The sequence below is a fragment of the Scylla paramamosain genome, chromosome 44 (assembly GCF_035594125.1).
Source record: "Scylla paramamosain isolate STU-SP2022 chromosome 44, ASM3559412v1, whole genome shotgun sequence".
In the NCBI taxonomy this organism is placed as follows: Eukaryota; Metazoa; Arthropoda; class Malacostraca; order Decapoda; family Portunidae; genus Scylla; species Scylla paramamosain.
Window position 1 is genome coordinate 11,788,473 of NC_087194.1, and position 17,880 is coordinate 11,806,352.

The following is a 17,880-nucleotide window of genomic DNA, read 5'->3' on the forward strand; positions in this document are numbered from 1 at the left end:
TTGTAATGTGCAGCAGTACTAGATGCCACACTGAAGTGGTAGAAGTGAGAGAAGAAGCCTTATTTATGAAATGTGACAGAAAACCTAACAATGAATGGAGGGTGAACAAGGAGGAGCGACAGAGGGAAGAAAGGGGCAAACAACAGGAACAAAAGGAACAACACGAATAGGAGAGAGAGAACAGGAAGAGGAGGAGGAGGAAGAGAAACTGAAAGATACGGAAGAGAAGGAGGAGCAGGAGGAAGAGGAAGAGGAAGAAGAGGAAACAAAGAAAAACTTCGATAACAAAACTCTCTCTCTCTCTCTCTCTCTCTCTCTCTCTCTCTCTCTCTCTCTCTCTCTCTCTCTCTCAGGTTAAGAACGTGGCGAGGCGAAGGTTTACCCCGGCGGCCATCTTTGTTTTGGGAATGGTCTTGTTCTATTGGATGAGCAGAACTTTGAGGTTAGTAGTAGTAGTAGTAGTAGTAGTAGTAGTAGTAGTAGTAGTAGTAGTAGTAGTAGTTGTAGTAGTAGTAGTAGCAGTAATAGTAATAGTAATAGTAGTAGTAGACAGAGAGAGAGAGAGAGAGAGAGAGAGAGAGAGAAGAGAGAGAGAGAGAGAGAGAGAGAGAGAGAGAGAGAGAGAGAGAGAGAGAGAGAAGAATGGATTAAGAGGAAGAAGAGGAGGAGAAGGAGGAGGAAGAAAAAGAAGAAGAAGAAGAAAAAAAAAACGAGAAGGAGGAGACGAAGAATAAGGGGTATCAGAGGAGAAAGAGGAGGAGAAGGAGGAAGAGGAAGAGCAGGATAAAGAGGAGGAGGAGGAGGAGAAGAAAGACAAAGAAGAGGAGGGGGAGGAAGAGAAGGAGGAGGAGGGTTAGGAAGAGGAGGTGGTGGAGGAGGAGCAGGAGGAGGAAAAGAAAGAGAAGAAGAAGAAGAAGAAGAAGAAGAAGAAGAAGAAGAAGAAGAAGAAGAAGAAGAAGGGCTATTAGAAGAGGAGGAAGAGGAAGAAGAAGAGGAGGATGAGGAAGAAGAGGAGGAAAAGAAAGAAGAAGAAGAAGAAGAAGAAGAAGAAGAAGAAGAAGAAGGTAGTGGTGGTGGTAGTAGTAGTAATAGTAGTAGTAGTAGTAGTAGTAGTAGTAGTAGTAGTAGTAGTAGTAGTAGTAGTAGTAGTAGTAATAGTAGTAGTAGCCTACCCTATAACCACCACCACCACCACCACCACCTCACCTTTCTTCACCAACCACAACTGCAGGACGGCGAGTTGTGGTTTTGGAGACTGTGGTAGTGTGGTGTGGGGCGTGAGTGACTGCAGGCGTGGCGAGGGCGTGGCCGTGCTCTGCTCCGCCCCGGTGAGTGGAAGGAATGTTGGTAACTACGAATGTTGGTTAATGATTGTAGTTTTTGGAGTGTTGGTTGATAATTGTGGTAGTTTTTTTTAAATGTTGGTAGTTAGGAATCTTGGTTAATAGTTTTGGTAGCCTCTCTCTCTCTCTCTCTCTCTCTCTCTCTCTCTCTCTCTCTCTCTGTATAATTTCTTCTAATCCTCAAATATATGCCCTGTTATTATTATCATTGTTGTTGTTGTTGTTGTTGTTGTTGTTGTTGTTGAAGGAGGTGCAGAATCGCGGGTTGGGAAAGGAACAGGAGTTTCTCCCCTGAGTGTTCTTCACAGACCTGGCAGACACAGCCGTCCAGTTCAAAGGGAAGCTGGAGCAATAGTCTCCTGTCCAGAGGGGTGCTGATTGGTCCCCGGTCTTGTCTTCCGTCTTCTGATTGGCTCGTGCGTCGCCCTCGTGGGTTATGCGTGTTGCTACGTGACTGGTGCTCGCCTCCCCCCCCCCCATCCATGGCGACCTGTGCCGCCACACCAGCCACCCACTCTTTTATCGATGTCTTTTTAGTAGTTGTTAAGTATCTTGATCTTATTGCTTTTCTGTGCTGTTTACTCACTTTGTCAAATAGCAGCACTAGTTTCCCTGTGTTGCCAGACTTCCGCTTTGTGTTCACCCAGCCGCGTTGCCAGATCTCTGCCTATCTCACCGTAATATTGTCAGTGTCACCCACCACAGGGAATGTCGTGCAATACACTTCTCTCCGCCATGTTGGTTCCTGCGGCGGTCACTGTGCACCTGTTCCTGTCACCGAGTGTTGTGGTGAGTGTGTGTGTGCGTTAGGTGTGAGTGGTGGACAGGTAATAAGAGTGCTTCACGTCTGGACCAGCCCTCTTACTGGCGACAATTTCCTGAGCTTTTCTCCCCAGGATGTGAAGCAATAAACCCATTTAGTACGCATGTCAAGGGAAGGAGCTTTGTGTGTGTTCCTTCTCATCCTCCAGCAACTCATCACTGTATATATGCGCACCGCTTTTACAAACAATGCCATCACCACTGCAGATCTTGTTCTGTATCGTGACCACTCAACAGATGCATACAGTCCTCATGATTTGTGTGCTTTCCTGTACACTATGAATCTCACAGTCTTCCTGCACCAGTGACCACACCGTCTGCTCTTCAATTTCGTTTTCGCTTGGGTATTCTCGCTCACTCGCTTCATCTCCTCCTCCTCCTCCTCCTCCACCCCCTCCCCCTCCTCCTCATGTTCCGCTTCTCCTTCCTCCTCCTTCCTTTTCTCTTCCTTCTTTCTGTGTCCGTCTCCTTTTTTTCTACATAAACAAAGGAGAGAGAGAGAGAGAGAGAGAGAGAGAGAGAGAGAGAGAGAGAGAGAGAGAGAGAGAGAGAGAGAGAGAGAGAGAGAGAGAGAGAGAGAGTAAATGGTAATCTCTCTCTCTCTCTCTCTCTCTCTCTCTCTCTCTCTCTCTCTCTCTCTCTCTCTCTCTCTCTCTCTCTCTCTCTCTCTCTCTCTCTCTCTCTCTCGTCAATTTTGGTGAAGACAATGACAAGGTGGGTGAATGAGGTTGAGTCATTACATTAGGAAGAAGTTGTACAATGTTTTCTCTGTGTGCATTTTCCTTCTCTTAAATGCTTCTAAATATTACCTGCATTGCTTCCAGTCATGTGAACTGTTGCTTCCCGCACTGAAAGGCTCAATGGCTAGGATAGTGTGCTGCTGCTGGTGGTGTTCTGTCACACGTGCAGGGAGGGCGGACTGACTGTGCCTGCCTGTGTTACCCTGAAGGTTGGGAGGGCAAGAGTCACCTGGGTACCGAGGCAGGAAGTGATGTTTTGCTGTGTACGTTGAGTTACACCTGTAGAGAACGTGCCACGCGTGATGCAGGTTAGGAAGGTTATTACAGACAAAGACAGCTGCCGAGTGTGACTGGACAGCTGCGCATCAGGCAACACGTGCAGATAGTTCACGAGGATTTAGCTGAAAGATTCAAATTGATAAAACTAAAGCGAATTGCAATATTGATGCTGAGACGAGGAAAAATGTTGCCATGGATGAAGAAACTGTAGTCTGCAATAAAGAGATTGGCGTGAGTGTATCAGGCAGCAGGGAGTGAGAAGGTGAAGCTTGCGTTGCCTTAGGGAATCCAAACTTGGTGTGCAGTTTGAAAGGAAGGAGCAGCAAAGTATTAGAACAGGTGGGTGTGACACGGGATGAAGCTAATGAGGTGCTGGGATTGGGGAAAGCTGGAAAAATGGTACGTTACGTCAAGTTAGGCTAGGTTAAGTTAGGCTAGGTTAGGTTAGGTTAGGTTAGGTTAGGTTAGGTTAGCCTAGGTTAGGTTAGGCTACGTTGAGTTAAGTCAGTGTAGCTGTACTATTGAAAACTTACACACACACGCACTCACACACACACACACACACACACACACACACACACACACACACACACACACACACACACACACACACACACACACACACACACACACACACACACACAGTTATCACCACTAGCCAGCAGGTCTTCCTTGCTAGAGGAGATACACAAGAACTAAAGAAATGTAAACTCGCACAAATTCACACAAACTCGCCCAATCTCACACAGACTCGCACGAACTCGCACAATCTCACACAGATTCGCACATTCTCACACAAACTCACACAAACTCGTACAATCTCACACAAACTCGCACAATCTCACACAAACTCACACAAACTCACACAATCTCGCACAAACTCGCACAAACTCGCACAGACTTGCAGAACAGAACAGAACAACAGAACGGATAGGAAGTTTGTGAAGGGTGAACATGGAAAATGAAAGAGAGTAAGAGATTGAATGTTTGTAAGCAGACCCAGCTTTGACCTCACTGAACGTTTCCCTTTGTGTCTCACAACACAAGGGGGCAGTCACAGCCTGCCCTCTAAAGACAACTCTCTTCCTCCACACAAAACTACAAGCACCTAATAACACACACACCCTTCACTCAAAAAATTTTAAATCATCATGGCGACTCCTACACCAGCCTAGGAGTCCCCATCTGGGGAGGGAACCATAAATGTCCCCAGGTCGGACTGCCTTTCTGTTGACGACCCTAAGTGTCTTGACACCCCCCTCAACTTTTTCTTCATTAACTTCTGCAACATTCGCGGTCTAAGATCTAATTTTCAATCTGTAGAACAACACCTCTCCTCTTCTAAACCTCATCTTCTTTTCCTCACTGAAACTCAGGTGTCTGAGGCAACTGACAGTAGCCCCTTTTCTGTTCCCTCCTACTTTCTCTATCCTCATTTTCGATCCAAAGCTGGACGCTGCGTTTATGTGCGCAATGACTTAACCTGCTCTCGTGCCCACGCTCTTGAATCTTCCGAGTTTTCCACCATCTGGCTACGACTACAGAGTCACTCTCATACTAAATTTATCTGTGCTGTATACCTCTCACCTAACTCCTCTGACTATAAAAAATTCTTTGACTACTTAACTTCCAAAGTGGAGCACATTCTGACCCTCTTCCCTTTTGCAGAGATCTCCATTCTTGGAGACTTCAATGTTCACCACCAGCTTTGGCTTTCCTCTCCCTTCACAGACCATCCTGGTGAACTAGCCTACAACTTTGCTATCCTCCATGACCTAGAGCAATTGGTGCAACACCCTACTCGTATTCCTGACCGTCTTGGAGATACGCCCAACATTCTTGACCTTTTCCTGACCTCTAATCCTTCTGCTTATGCTGTCACCCTTTCTTCTCCGTTGGGCTCCTCCGATCACAATCTCATATCTTTATCTTGTCCTATCACTCCAATCCCTCCTCAGGATCCCCCTAAGCGAAGGTGCCTCTGGCGTTTTGCCTCTGCTAGTTAGGGGGACCTGAGGAGGTATTTTGCTGATTTTCCTTGGAATGACTACTGCTTCCGTGTCAGAGACCCGTCTTTGTGTGCTGAGCGCATAACAGAGGTGATAGTGTCTGGCATGGAGGCGTACATTCCTCACTCTTTTTCTCGTCCTAAACCTTCTAAACCTTGGTTTAACACAGCTTGTTCTCGTGCTATACATGATAGAGAGGTGGCCCACAAAAGGTACTTAAGCCTTCCATCACCAGAATCTCATACACTTTATATTTCTGCCCGGAACCATGCCAAGTCTGTTCTCCAACTAGCCAAAAACTCCTTCATTAACAGAAAATGTCAAAACCTTTCAAAATCTAACTCCCTTCGTAATTTCTGGCATCTAGCCAAAAATATCTCCAATAACTTTGCTTCTTCATCTTTCCCTCCTCTATTTCAACCAGATGGCACCACTGCTATCACATCTATTTCTAAAGCTGAACTCTTTGCTCAAACCTTTGCTAAAAACTCTACCTTGGACGATTCTGGGCTTGTTCCTCCCTCTCCCCCACCCTCTGACTACTTCATGCCATCTATTAAAATTCTTCGCAATGATGTTTTCCATGCCCTCGCTGGCCTAAACCCTCGGAAGGCTTATGGACCATATGGGGTCCCTCCTATTGTTCTCCGAAACTGTGCCTCCGTGCTTGCACCTTGCCTAGTCAAACTCTTTCAGCTCTGTCTGTCAACATCTACCTTTCCTTCTTGCTGGAAGTTTGCCTACATTCAACCTGTTCCTAAAAAAGGGTGACCGTTCTAATCCCTCAAACTACCGTCCTATTGCTTTAATTTCCTGCCTATCTAAAGTTTTTGAATCAATCCTCAACAGGAAGATTCTTAAACATCTATCACTTCACAACCTTCTATCTGATCGCCAGTATGGGTTCCGTCAAGGCCGCTCTACTGGTGATCTTCTGGCTTTCCTTACTGAGTCTTGGTCATCCTCTTTTAGAGATTTTGGTGAAACTTTTGCTGTTGCCTTGGACATATCAAAAGCTTTTGATAGAGTCTGGCACAAAGCTTTGATTTCCAAACTACCCTCCTACGGTTTCTATCCTTCTCTCTGTAACTTCATCTCAAGTTTCCTTTCTTACCGTTCTATTGCTGGTGTGGTAGACGGTCACTGTTCTTCTCCTAAATCTATTAACAGTGGTGTTCCTCAGGGTTCTGTCCTGTCACCCACTCTCTACTTATTATTCATTAATGATCTTCTAAACCAAACTTCTTGTCCTATCCACTCCTACGCTGATGATACCACCCTGCACTTTTCCACGTCTTTTCATAGACGTCCAACCCTTCAGGAGGTAAACATATCACGCAGGGAAGCCACAGAACGCCTGACTTCTGATCTTTCTAAAATTTCTGATTGGGGCAGAGCAAACTTGGTATTGTTCAATGCCTCAAAAACTCAATTCCTCCATCTATCAACTCGACACAACCTTCCAGACAACTATCCCCTCTTCTTCAATGACACTCAACTGTCCCCCTCTTCTACACTGAACATCCTCGGTCTGTCCTTTACTTATAATCTGAACTGGAAACTTCACATCTCATCTCTAGCTAAAACAGCTTCTATGAAGTTAGGTGTTCTGAGACGTCTCCGCCAGTTTTTCTCACCCCCCCAGCTGCTAACTCTGTACAAGGACCTTATCCGTCCATGTATGGAGTATGCTTCACATGTCTGGGGGGTTTCCACTCATACTGCTCTTCTAGACAGGGTGGAATCAAAAGCTTTTCGTCTCATCAACTCCTCTCCTCTAACTGACTGTCTTCAGCCTCTCTCTCACCGCCGCAATGTTGCATATCTAGCTGTCTTTTACCGCTATTTTCATGCTAACTGCTCTTCTGATCTTGCTAACTGCATGCCTCCCCTCCTTCCGCGGCCTCGCTGCACAAGACTTTCTTCTTTCTCTCACCCCTCTTCTGTCCACCTCTCTAACGCAAGAGTTAACCAGTATTCTCAATCATTCATCCCTTTCTCTGGTAAACTCTGGAACTCCCTGCCTGCTTCTGTATTTCCACCTTCCTATGACTTGAATTCCTTCAAGAGGGAGGTTTCAAGACACTTATCCACCAATTTTTGACCACTGCTTTGACCCTTTTATGGGACTGGCATTTCAGTGGGCACTTTTTTTTATTAGATTTTTGTTGCCCTTGGCCAGTGTCCTTCCTACGTAAAAAAAAAAAAAAAAAAAAAAAGACCACATTGATTCTCTTGTTTTGTTGACTAATATTGAGACAAACTTGCAAAACTTCCATTAAGAGACAAGAGCGTTGATATGCTGACGTCACTGAGGACCTCCTGACTGACTGCACTAGAAAACGGGAAGCCGATGCTCTGTTATGGGTAGTGGTGGGGTAACTCACGATAAAAGAACGCAAGAACAAAAAAATAAATGAATAGATAAATAAGGGTTGGTGCAGGAAGCCATCAGACCTTCACGTGGCACTCCCTATATAAAGCACACCATTCTGTCTAATCTTTTAAAGCTCCCTAGTGACTCAGCACCCACAGCCACATTACGGAGTCCACCTATTCATCCACCACTCTATCTAAGAACCAGTTCCCTGCTGTCTATTTCTTAAACATATTTTTTTTTTTCAAGTTTGCACCATTACCTGCAGCCTTACCCTGATTAGAGAGCCTGGACATTTTACCTTTGTTACCCTTGAAATATTGAGGGTGTATCTTGCGTTTTCTATGGTTGCGGTAAAAAGAAAATGTGTATTATTACTATCATAATTTTTCTCAAACCCTTTACTGCTGGCGATAGTCTTACATGTTCACGTGCGTTGACTATTCTGACTATCAGGTGGCTCTCGGGCTATCAGCCTACAAGGAGCCGTGAAAGTTACCAAAAACAACTATTTCGCTGATAGTAGTAGTAGAAGTAGTAGTAGTAGTAGTAGTAGTAGTAGTAGTAGTAGTAGTAGTAGTAGTAGTAGTAGAAATCTCCTCCTCCTTTTTCTCTCCCTTTTTTCTATCTATGTGTGTGTGTGTGTGTGTGTGTGTGTGTGTGTGTGAGAGAGAGAGAGAGAGAGAGAGAATTATCTTATCGTTAATTAATTCTCTCTCTCTCTCTCTCTCTCTCTCTCTCTCTCTCTCTCTCTCTCTCTCTCTCTCTCTCTCTCTCTCTCTCTCTCTCTCTCTGTACACGTGTATTTTTTCTTTCTTTGTTTTCTTTGTGTAGGAGGGACACTTCCCAAGAGTACCAACAGTGCAGTAACAAACAGGTCCACTGAGGTGCCAGTCTCTAGACAGTCCAAAGTGGTGGTCAGACATTGAAGGCTAAGTGTGTTGAAGCCTCCATCCTGAAAGAGTTCCAGTCACAGGAAGGTGGAAATACAGAGGCAGACAGGGAGTGAAAGAGTCCACCAGAGAAAGGGATGAAGGACTGAGAATACTGGTTAACTCTTGCAGTGGGGAGGTGGACAGAATAGTGGTGAATGACTGAGAATACTGGTTAACTCTTGCACTGGGGAGGTAGACAGAATAGTGGTGAAAGGCTGAGAATACTGGTTAACTCTTGCAGTGGGGAGGTGGACAGAATAGTGGTGTGTTAACTAGTAAAGGATTCACCAACAATAAAAGTGACTGAGATTTGCATAATTCTCCTTTTGTTTAATATTCACAATTATGAGATGTATGAAATTTGAAGCTTTCCTTTGATTTTCTTGTGGTATAGAAAAGACTGGTTGGCTGCACCTCCGTTAATGGCTAATTCATTGAGTTGGAAGCGTTATGTGGCTACAATGATAATCTCGTCTCTTTTTTTTTTATATAAGATTGTGAATATTTAGCATTGGTGTATAATCTATGTATTCCTTAGGGTTTTTACTTATATTTTGTACCGTGTTTTTTTTTTTTTTTTTCTTTAATATTGCTTGTGTGGAGAGGTTCCTTGAGGGGTGGTGTGTGTGTGTGTGTGTGTGTGTGTGTGTGTGTGTGTGTGTTAGGATGATTACATGTGTGGCTGGAAGAAAGTAGTCCCCCCGAGCTATCTGTGTGTGACTCTTCTTGGTGCTGCAGGAGTGAATAGACATCAAGAAAGTCTGGCGGTGACATTACTAACAGAAATGGATAGAAAATATATAGCTACTGCTAAATGTTTTTCATTTTCTTTTGTAGTTGTATAAGAAAACGTAATTTTTTATGGGAAACACAAGAATATTAAGCAGTATCCAGATTTTCCGACATATTAAGGCAACTTACCCATTCGTAATTTTTGTACAACATTTTCACATATACCAGAAGAAAGAGAAGAGGAGGCAGACATTTAAATGCCGATGAACCAAAATTATAAATGTTTTCAGATGGAGCAAATGCAATCTTGCTTAACCCAACACATGAGAAAGCATTAATCGCGTCCAGTGAATTTTACTTTGATGATAATACATTATCAGATATATATGACGAAAGCACACTACTACTTATACTACTACTACTGCTACTACTACTCACAAAACAAATATGAATAAAACACCCAGCATGGCGGAGGAGAAAAGAGCAAATATCTTCAGTGTTACAACTATTACAATACCACAGCATCCATATTATCTGTTCCGTTCTCTCTCTCTTTATCTCTCCTCCTCCTCCTAACCTAACTACTAGTGCTGCTACTACTACTACTACTATTAACCTAACCCTTTATTCTCCATCAGATTTGCATCAACCATCACCAGCAGCAGTAGCAGCAGCAGCATGGCAGTAGTAGCAGGAGTAGTGAATGGTCACACGTATGTGGTGACTACTTGGACTATCAGGCCGCCCTTGTAGTGTGCTGGACTATTGGTCAACAATGAGCCGAGAAAGTTACTTAGTACAACAATTTCGGCGATAGTAGTGGCTGTAAGTAGTAGTAGTAGTTGTAGTAATAGTAGTAGTAATAGTAGTTATGCGTGTAATGTCAATATGGTCCATTTTGTAACTGTAATTGCAAAGATTCTCGACTTTGTTTCTTAAAGGCGTGACGTAATTAGAGAAAACGTATATATTTTAAGGGACACTAGTCTGTACTTCATTATTTCTGTTAATTGCTATTATACGATTTTTTTTTATAGTTTTTCTTGTATATACTATTTAAATCTACTATTCTGTGATGTTTAATACTAGTACTTATTATGTTTAAGTGGGAGCAGTCAGAGAAAGAGCTATATTTATAATTTTTACTTGGAAGATCAATATGGTCCATTTTATTAAGTAAATTTGTAGGATACTCGACCTTATGTTTCTTAAATAAGTGACGTAATTAGAGAAAACGTATGTTTTTAAGGGATACTAACCTATACTTCATTATTCCTAGTTATTGTTATTATATTAGAGAGAGAGAGAGAGAGAGAGAGAGAGAGAGAGAGAGAGAGAGAGAGAGAGAGAGAGAGAGAGAGAGAGAGAGAGAGAGGAGAATTTAGTATGTCTTCTATATATGTGTGTTTTCATTATCATCATCTTATTCTTTTCTTCTTCTTCTTCTTCTTCTTCTTCTTCTTCTTATTATTATTATTATTATTATTATTATTATTATTATTATTATTATTATTATTATTATTATTATCATCATTATAATTATTATTATTACTATACACACACACTTACACACACAGTAGTAGTAGTAATTATAATAGGAAGAAGAGAAACATGATGATGATGATGAGGAGGAGGAGGAGGAGAAGAAGGAGGAAGAAAAATTGTTGTACTTTTCTGTAATATATTTCTAAATAACTATAAGTGGAAAAGCAGAACTAATAGTGCACCATGATAGTCCATTAAATTGTTCATCTCTGACTATCGCCATCATCAATTACAAGTTAGTTAATAAAGAGAAAATTGAAAAAAAATATATAGCATGTCAAATTCTAAGACACACAGATACTTTCAACATTTTTCTGAATATCTAAATAACTACCGCAAAGAAAAAAAAAAAAAAAACAATAGTACACCAAGATAGCCCATTAAATTCCCCACATTTTCCTATCAACACTATTCAAAAAGTCTATTAAAAAAAAATAATGAAAATAAAAAAAATCACTTCAAAAACTCCCAAAAGACACCGAAGAAAGATCAAGACTCAAGATTGTCAACATAGGACAGAGATGTGTAACATGGGAGAGGATGAGCCGGTGGAACATGTGGTGCTGGAGTGTGTGAAGTATGAGAATGAGTTGAGACAGGTGCAACAATATAAGTACTTAGGGATGTGGATGAGTCCTAGTGGGTGTGCAAAGGCAAAGAATGAAAAGATAAGTATGGTAAACCAGTGGGTAGGTCGATTGGGAAGCGCGGCAAGGATGAGAGCAAGTAAGTATGATGTGTTGAGAGAAGTGTGGAAGAGTGTGGCTGTGCCAAGTATAATGTATGGTATGGATGTGATTGCATGGAATGAAAGTGAAATTGATAAGTTAGAAGTGGGCCAGAATAGAGTAGTAAGGATGGCACTGAGTGCACCGAGGTGCACAGCAGTTGAAGCCTTGAGAGGTGACATGGGATGGAGCACCTTCAGAGAAAGACTCACAAAAGCCACACTTAGGTACAAGATTAGGCTTGAGAGAATGGATGACGCAAGAATAGCAAGGAAGGTGTACCTGTGGAATGAAAGTGGAAGCAAATGGAGGAAGAGATGCATGAGAATGACAGACAGGAATGGATTGCAAGTGGTGTAGGCGATAAGAATGGCTGGGAGGAATCAAAATGAGCGTGAATGAGTGGTAACAAGAGGAGGCAGAGTGGGAGCCGAATGGGATGTGAGAAAATGGAAGAATGAGATAGACAAAGAAGTGAAATGTGTGGGACTGAATGAATGGAAGAATGAAATGGAAAGAAAGAAGACCCTGGAATAATACAAGGAGAAAGAGGCCCCGAGGTATGAAAGGTGGTATGATGGAAGCCTGGGCGGTGATCTTCTCTTCCGAGCGAGGGCACAGTGTATGGATGTGAATGCAAGGAGTTACAGGTGGTCTGAGTCCCGCAGCAAAGTGTGCCAGATGTGTGACATGGGAGAGGATGAGACGGTGGAACATGTGGTGCTGGAGTGTGTGAAGTATGCCAGAGACAGGAATGAGATGATGCAAGTGATACTGACTGAGTTAGGGCATGATAGGAATGAAAGAGTGGAGAAGACAGGAAAGGAATGGATGGTGTTGTTGCTGGGACTGTGTAGAGAGGCCAATGAAAGGATGATTGAGGCGGTGAAAGAGTTTCTGGAGAGAATGTGGCGTGCCAGATGTAGGAACAGTTACAGTAGATGATGATGTTTGTTAATTTTTTTTTCTTTTCTTTTTTCCCTTTTACAGGAGTTGCCGATCCAAAGGCCTGGCTTAAGAGTGATCCCGAGCTATCTGTACCATCAAGATCAAGATCGAGCGTCCATATCAGATGGCGAGTCTGCTTACAAAATTGCATCGGAGGGACTGATAGAGGCAGCCACAATTATCCATCATCATCGGCGACACCATGGCTCTTGAGAAGGTAACATGGCTACCATTCTACACTCACATCATCTGGCTATCAACACACACGAGAATGGCGGCGGTGCGGAGGTGTAAATAAGGAAAATAGGCGTATATGTGAGGGCGGGTGGCGGGGATCTTATGGCGGAAAATCGAGGGATGATCGAGGGTGATGCCCCACCATTATTAATTACTCCTTTATTTAGCGATTTTCAACACACACACTTGCCCGCCAGTAAGAAGCAGGTGTGGGCGGCCATCTTGAGCGCTAAGCGACGAGGGGACAAGGGGAAATAAGGGAAATATGGCTCAAAATGCCTCCTTATTTTATTGTATTTTCGATTTTTTTTTTTTTTTGATATATGGAATTATTTGTGTGTGTGTGTGTGTGTGTGTGTGTGTGTGTGTGTGTGTGTGTGTGAGAGGGAAGGGAGGGCGGGGGTGGGGGAGTTCTTGTGTTCGTTAAGGATAAAAAAAAAAAAAAAAGTTTTTAACGTAAATATTTTCTTTTTCTTCATTTTCTTGTGTTTGTTGTTTGTTTTGTTTGTTTGTTTTGTTGGTTCGTTATGTGTGTGTGTGTGTGTGTGTGTGTGTGTGTGTGTGTGTGTGTGTGTGTCAGAATATATCGTTTTTATTTTTTTAATTTCTGTTTTTCTTGTCTTAACTGAATATTTGTTTGTTTGTTTGTTTGTTTGTATATGCATGTATGTTTGTCCTCTTCTTCCTCTTCCTCCTCTTTCTTTCATCTAGACCTCCTCTTCTCTCTTCCCATCTCTTCCTCCTCCTAGCCCAACCAAGCCTAATTCTCTCTCTCTCTCTCTCTCTCTCTCTCTCTCTCTCTCTCTCTCTCTCTCTCTCTCTCTCTCTCTCTCTCTCTCTCAGACAGACAGACCTCGATGACAGCGTGGTGAGCGAGGAGGGGGAGTCAACCAGCAGAGTAGGGGAGCATGACCCCTACTTTGAACCAGTGGTGACCTTGCTGGAGGTCTTCGTGGTTAGTGATGATGACCAGGAGGAGGAAATGATAACACTGAGTTTCGAGGTCAGGTCAGGTTGGTAATGGTGTTTTTATTATTATTATTATTATTATTATTATTATTGTGAGTTTTTTATTGGTTTATTATTTTATTGAGAAATGTTGTTGGTAGTTTTGCTGTTTCTTGTTGTTAGGTGAGGTGAGGTCAGGTCAAGCACTGATGGTAATTTTGCTGTTTTATCATTGTTAGGTCAGGTCAGGTTTTCTTATTGCAGGTAAATAGTTATTATTATTATTATTATTATTATTATTATTATTATTATTATTATTATTATTATTATTATTATTATTTTCTCTCATTCTATGTTTTCTTTCTTACTTACCTCCTCCTCCTCCTCCTCCTCCGCCTCCTCCTCCTCCTCCTCCTCCTCCTCCTCCTCCTCCTCCTCCTGCTCCTTGTTCTTCACATAACCTCTCTTCATTTTATTAACCTAACCTAACATGCAGGACAGTGCCAGCCTAACCTAACCTCCCCCCACCTGCAGGCAGTACAAGCTGTTTCATTATCACACCTCTGAGTCGCCCCCACAGTGGAAGGAACGGGGCATGGGGGCCATTAACATTCTGAGGAACAAGCAGAAGAAGGCTGTAAGTGATTGGGTTAGGCTTGTGTGTGTGTGTGTGTGTGTGTGTGTGTGTGTGTGTGTGTGTGTGTGTGTGTGTGTGTGTGTGTGTGTGTGTTGACTGGGCTGCCTCATATGGGATTACCAGCCTGATATGGTGACAGACAGACAAGCAGACAGACAGACAGATAGATTATTATCATTATATTATTACCAGTCATTAATTCAAATAGATAGATTATTATTATTATTATTATTATTATTATTATTATTATTATTATTATTATTATTATTATTATTATTATTATTTTATCACCAGCCATTAATTCTCCCCTTATTTTTCAGGTGGAGTTTGTTCAGTGGCAGAATTAATGCCAGTGGCTGAGTTCAGATCCTCCAAGACACACACACACACACACAGCAGCCCCTCCACCTCCCCACAGCCCTCCACAGTCTCTGACACAGCCCCTGACACAGCATCTGACACAGGCCCTTCACAGACCACCACATACCTCACACATACATAAGAACATAAGAAATAAGGGAAGCTGCAAGAAGCGACCAGGCTTACACGTGGCAGTCCCTGTATGAAATATACCTACTTATTTCCATCTGCTATCCCCATCCATAAACTTGTCTAATCTTCTCTTAAAGCTCTCTAGTGTCCTAGCACTAACTACATGATTACTGAGTCCATTCCACTCATCTATCACTCTTTTTGAGAACCAATTTTTTTCTTATCTCCTTCCTAAACCTAAATTTTTTAAGCTTGTACCCATTATTTCTTTTTCTACCCTGGTTGCTGATCCTAAGAATTTTGCCTACATCCCCCTTATGTCACTCAAAGACTTCTATCAGGTCCCCTCTTAACCTACGTATCTCTAAAGAATGTAAATTTAACAGCTTCAACCTCGCCTCGTAAGGAATACTCCTCATCCCCTGTATCCTTTTAGTCATTCTCCTCTGTACTGATTCTAATAGACCTATATCTTTCCTGTAATGTGGGGACCAGAACTGCACAGCGTAGTCTAGATGAGGTCTGACCAGCGCCAAGTATAACTTTAATATTACTTCCGGCCTTCTACTTTTAACACTCCTAAAAATCACACGCACCACAGGAGCCTCACAAACAGTCTGACAGCCTTCACAAGCAGCCCCACACTCCACCACAGACACACCAGACCCACAGCCCTTCACCTCACCCACTTCCCAGCCCCCCACAGCCCCCCAGCCACCACAAATGAAGTCAAAGGAAGGGACTGTGGCTTCACCCAGCCAGCCAGGACAGCCTACAAAGAGGGGGTAGTCCCAGTCAAGTCACAAAATATAGGCTTGGTTCTTCCTACAGTTTGAAGTCAATGATTGGACAGGTGGAAAGGTGGTGGTGGTGGTGGTGGTGGTGGTGGTGCTGCTTCTTTCATTCTCTTTGTTTACTTATTGTTTTTTCTTTCCATTCTCTCTCTCTCTCTCTCTCTCTCTCTCTCTCTCTCTCCTCTCTCTCTCTCTCTCTCTCTCTCTCTCTCTCTCTCTCTCTCTCTCTCTCTCTCTCTCTCTGCCCTTCACTATTGTTAGGTAATAATTGCAGTAACGGCAGTAGTCATAGTTATTATTGTATATTTTTTTTAGCACTCCAGAACAGTGTAGCAGTAGTAGTAGTAGTAGTAGTAGTAGTAGTAGTAATTGGCAGGAATTAAGTACATTATTAAATATATTCTGATCTTGATTTGTGTTGCAGGCCAGACAGCTTAGTGGCAGAGCTGCAGGTGGCCCTCGTCAGCTTCCTGGTGGCACAGGTGTAGGATGGCTGGGAGCAGTGGAGGTGCCTGATGGGGCAGCTGTGCCGGGCAGAGGGGCTGCTACTGCTGCTGGGGAGAGCCACACTTGTATGGTAAGCTTCTTTCAGTCCTTCTCTAACAGGTTAATGAGGTTGTTGTTGTCATCATTGTTGATGTATTTTTTATGTTTTTCTCTATTAAATTGGTCTCTCTCTCTCTCTCTCTCTCTCTCTCTCTCTCTCTCTCTCTCTCTCTCTCTCTCTCTCTCTCTCTCTCTCTCTCTCTCTCTCTCTCTCTCTCTCTCTCTCTCTCTCTCTCTCTCTCTCTCTCTCTCTCTCTCTCTCTCTCTCTCTCTCTCTCTCTCTCTCTCAAGTTAGCTTAGTGGTAGTGGTAGTAATAACAGTAGGAATAGTAGCATTAGTAGTAGTAGGAACACCATACACTTAACACTCCCAACTCTCCCTTCCAGACCCTAGTAGTAGCAGCAGTAGTAGTAGTAGTAGTAGTAGTAGTAGTAGTAGTAGTAGTAGTAGTAGTATCAACACTAACCACTCATTATTTCTCTACTGGTGATCTCCTGGCTTTCCTTACTGAGTCTTGGTCATCCTCTTTTAGAGATTTTGGTGAAACTTTTGCTGTTGCCTTGGACATATCAAAAGCTTTTGATAGAGTCTGGCACAAAGCTTTGATTTCAAACTATCCTCCTACGGCTTCTATCCTTCTCTCTGTAACTTCATCTCAAGTTTTATTTCTGACCATTCTATTGATGCTGTGGTAAACGGTCACTGTTCTTCTCCTAAATCTATTAACAGTGGTGTTCCTCAGGGTTCTGTCCTGTCACCAACTCTTCCTATTATTCATCAGTGACTTTCTAAAACCAAACTTGTTCTCCTATGCACTCCTATACTGATGATACCACTCTGCACTTATCCATGTCTTTTCATAGACGTCCAACCCTTCAGGAAATAAACAGTTCACGCAGGGAAGCCACAGAACGCCTCACTTCTGATCTCTCTAAAATCTCTGACTGGGGCAGACCAAACTAGTTATTGCTCACTGCCTAAAAAAAATCAATTCTTCCATCTATCAACTCGACACAACCTTCCAGACAACTATCCCCTCTTCTTCAATGACACTCAACTGTCCTCCTCTTCTACACTGCCACACTCCCCTGCCTGTTTTCCCTTGGTACAAGCTTCTCATGTGATGGCTCACCCATAATTTTCCTCACATAATGGGTCCTGGCAAGCTTGACAGTGAAGAAAAGTGTTGCGATGGTGTTTGTTCAAGAAGGGATCAGTAATTGTGAGACAGGAAGGAAGATTGCAAATTCAGAAGCAGCTGTCATCTGGGTGGCGGATGGAGGCCGCTCACCCCCCGGTCATCCTGCAGCTCACAGGCCTCTTCTGACCGGGAGAAAGATGGCGCAGCAATTAAGTGTTCACCGTGCATGTGTTTTGTCAACTTATTATTCCTGTATCTGTCTTCCTTTTTTGCCCTTAGCCTTTCTCTCAGGAGTGGCAGCTGTGCCCAGCACTGGTACTGCCCTGGCCACTTGTGTCACAGCTGTCTTTGATCTCCCCGTCTTCCTTCCAGCCCCATGGTTACTGACCTTGACTCAAACACCATCACGACACTCTCTTCCCTGTTAAACTTGCCGGGATCCATTGTAATGTAAGGGGTATTGAATGTGAGCGATGAAACGAGAAGGTAGTGGCAAGGGGGAAACGTACAGGGGAGCGCAGGAGAGACACCTCTCTCCACTGTGCCTGACAGTCTCTCAGTGATTGAAAGACTGAGCATAACATCTTCAGGGCACGTGAGTTGCCATGCATGACAATTTGGCACTT

General features: G+C 43.1%; 1 protein-coding gene across 6 annotated transcripts in view; it reads left to right on the forward strand.

Annotated features, from left to right (window-relative positions):
- Window positions 1-17,880, forward strand: part of LOC135094164 (ran-specific GTPase-activating protein-like) — a 111,208-nt gene that overhangs the window by 92,562 nt on the left and 766 nt on the right. The window contains exons 6-12 of one of the 6 annotated variants that reach the window (XR_010263646.1): window positions 354-442; window positions 9,876-10,062; window positions 12,501-12,675; window positions 13,539-13,698; window positions 14,178-14,280; window positions 14,601-15,633; window positions 15,991-16,143. Coding sequence is in view for 2 of the 6 variants with exons in the window: in XM_063994008.1 (XP_063850078.1) it covers window positions 12,661-12,675; window positions 13,543-13,703; window positions 14,178-14,280; window positions 14,601-14,627 (306 nt within the window). In the remaining 4 variants the exon portion in view is untranslated. Of the gene's footprint in view, window positions 1-353; window positions 443-1,996; window positions 2,133-9,875; window positions 10,063-12,500; window positions 12,676-13,538; window positions 13,709-14,177; window positions 14,281-14,600; window positions 15,634-15,990; window positions 16,144-17,880 lie in introns of those variants that run through there. The other 5 variants (XR_010263643.1, XR_010263644.1, XM_063994008.1 and 2 more) reach the window with 5 other exon arrangements.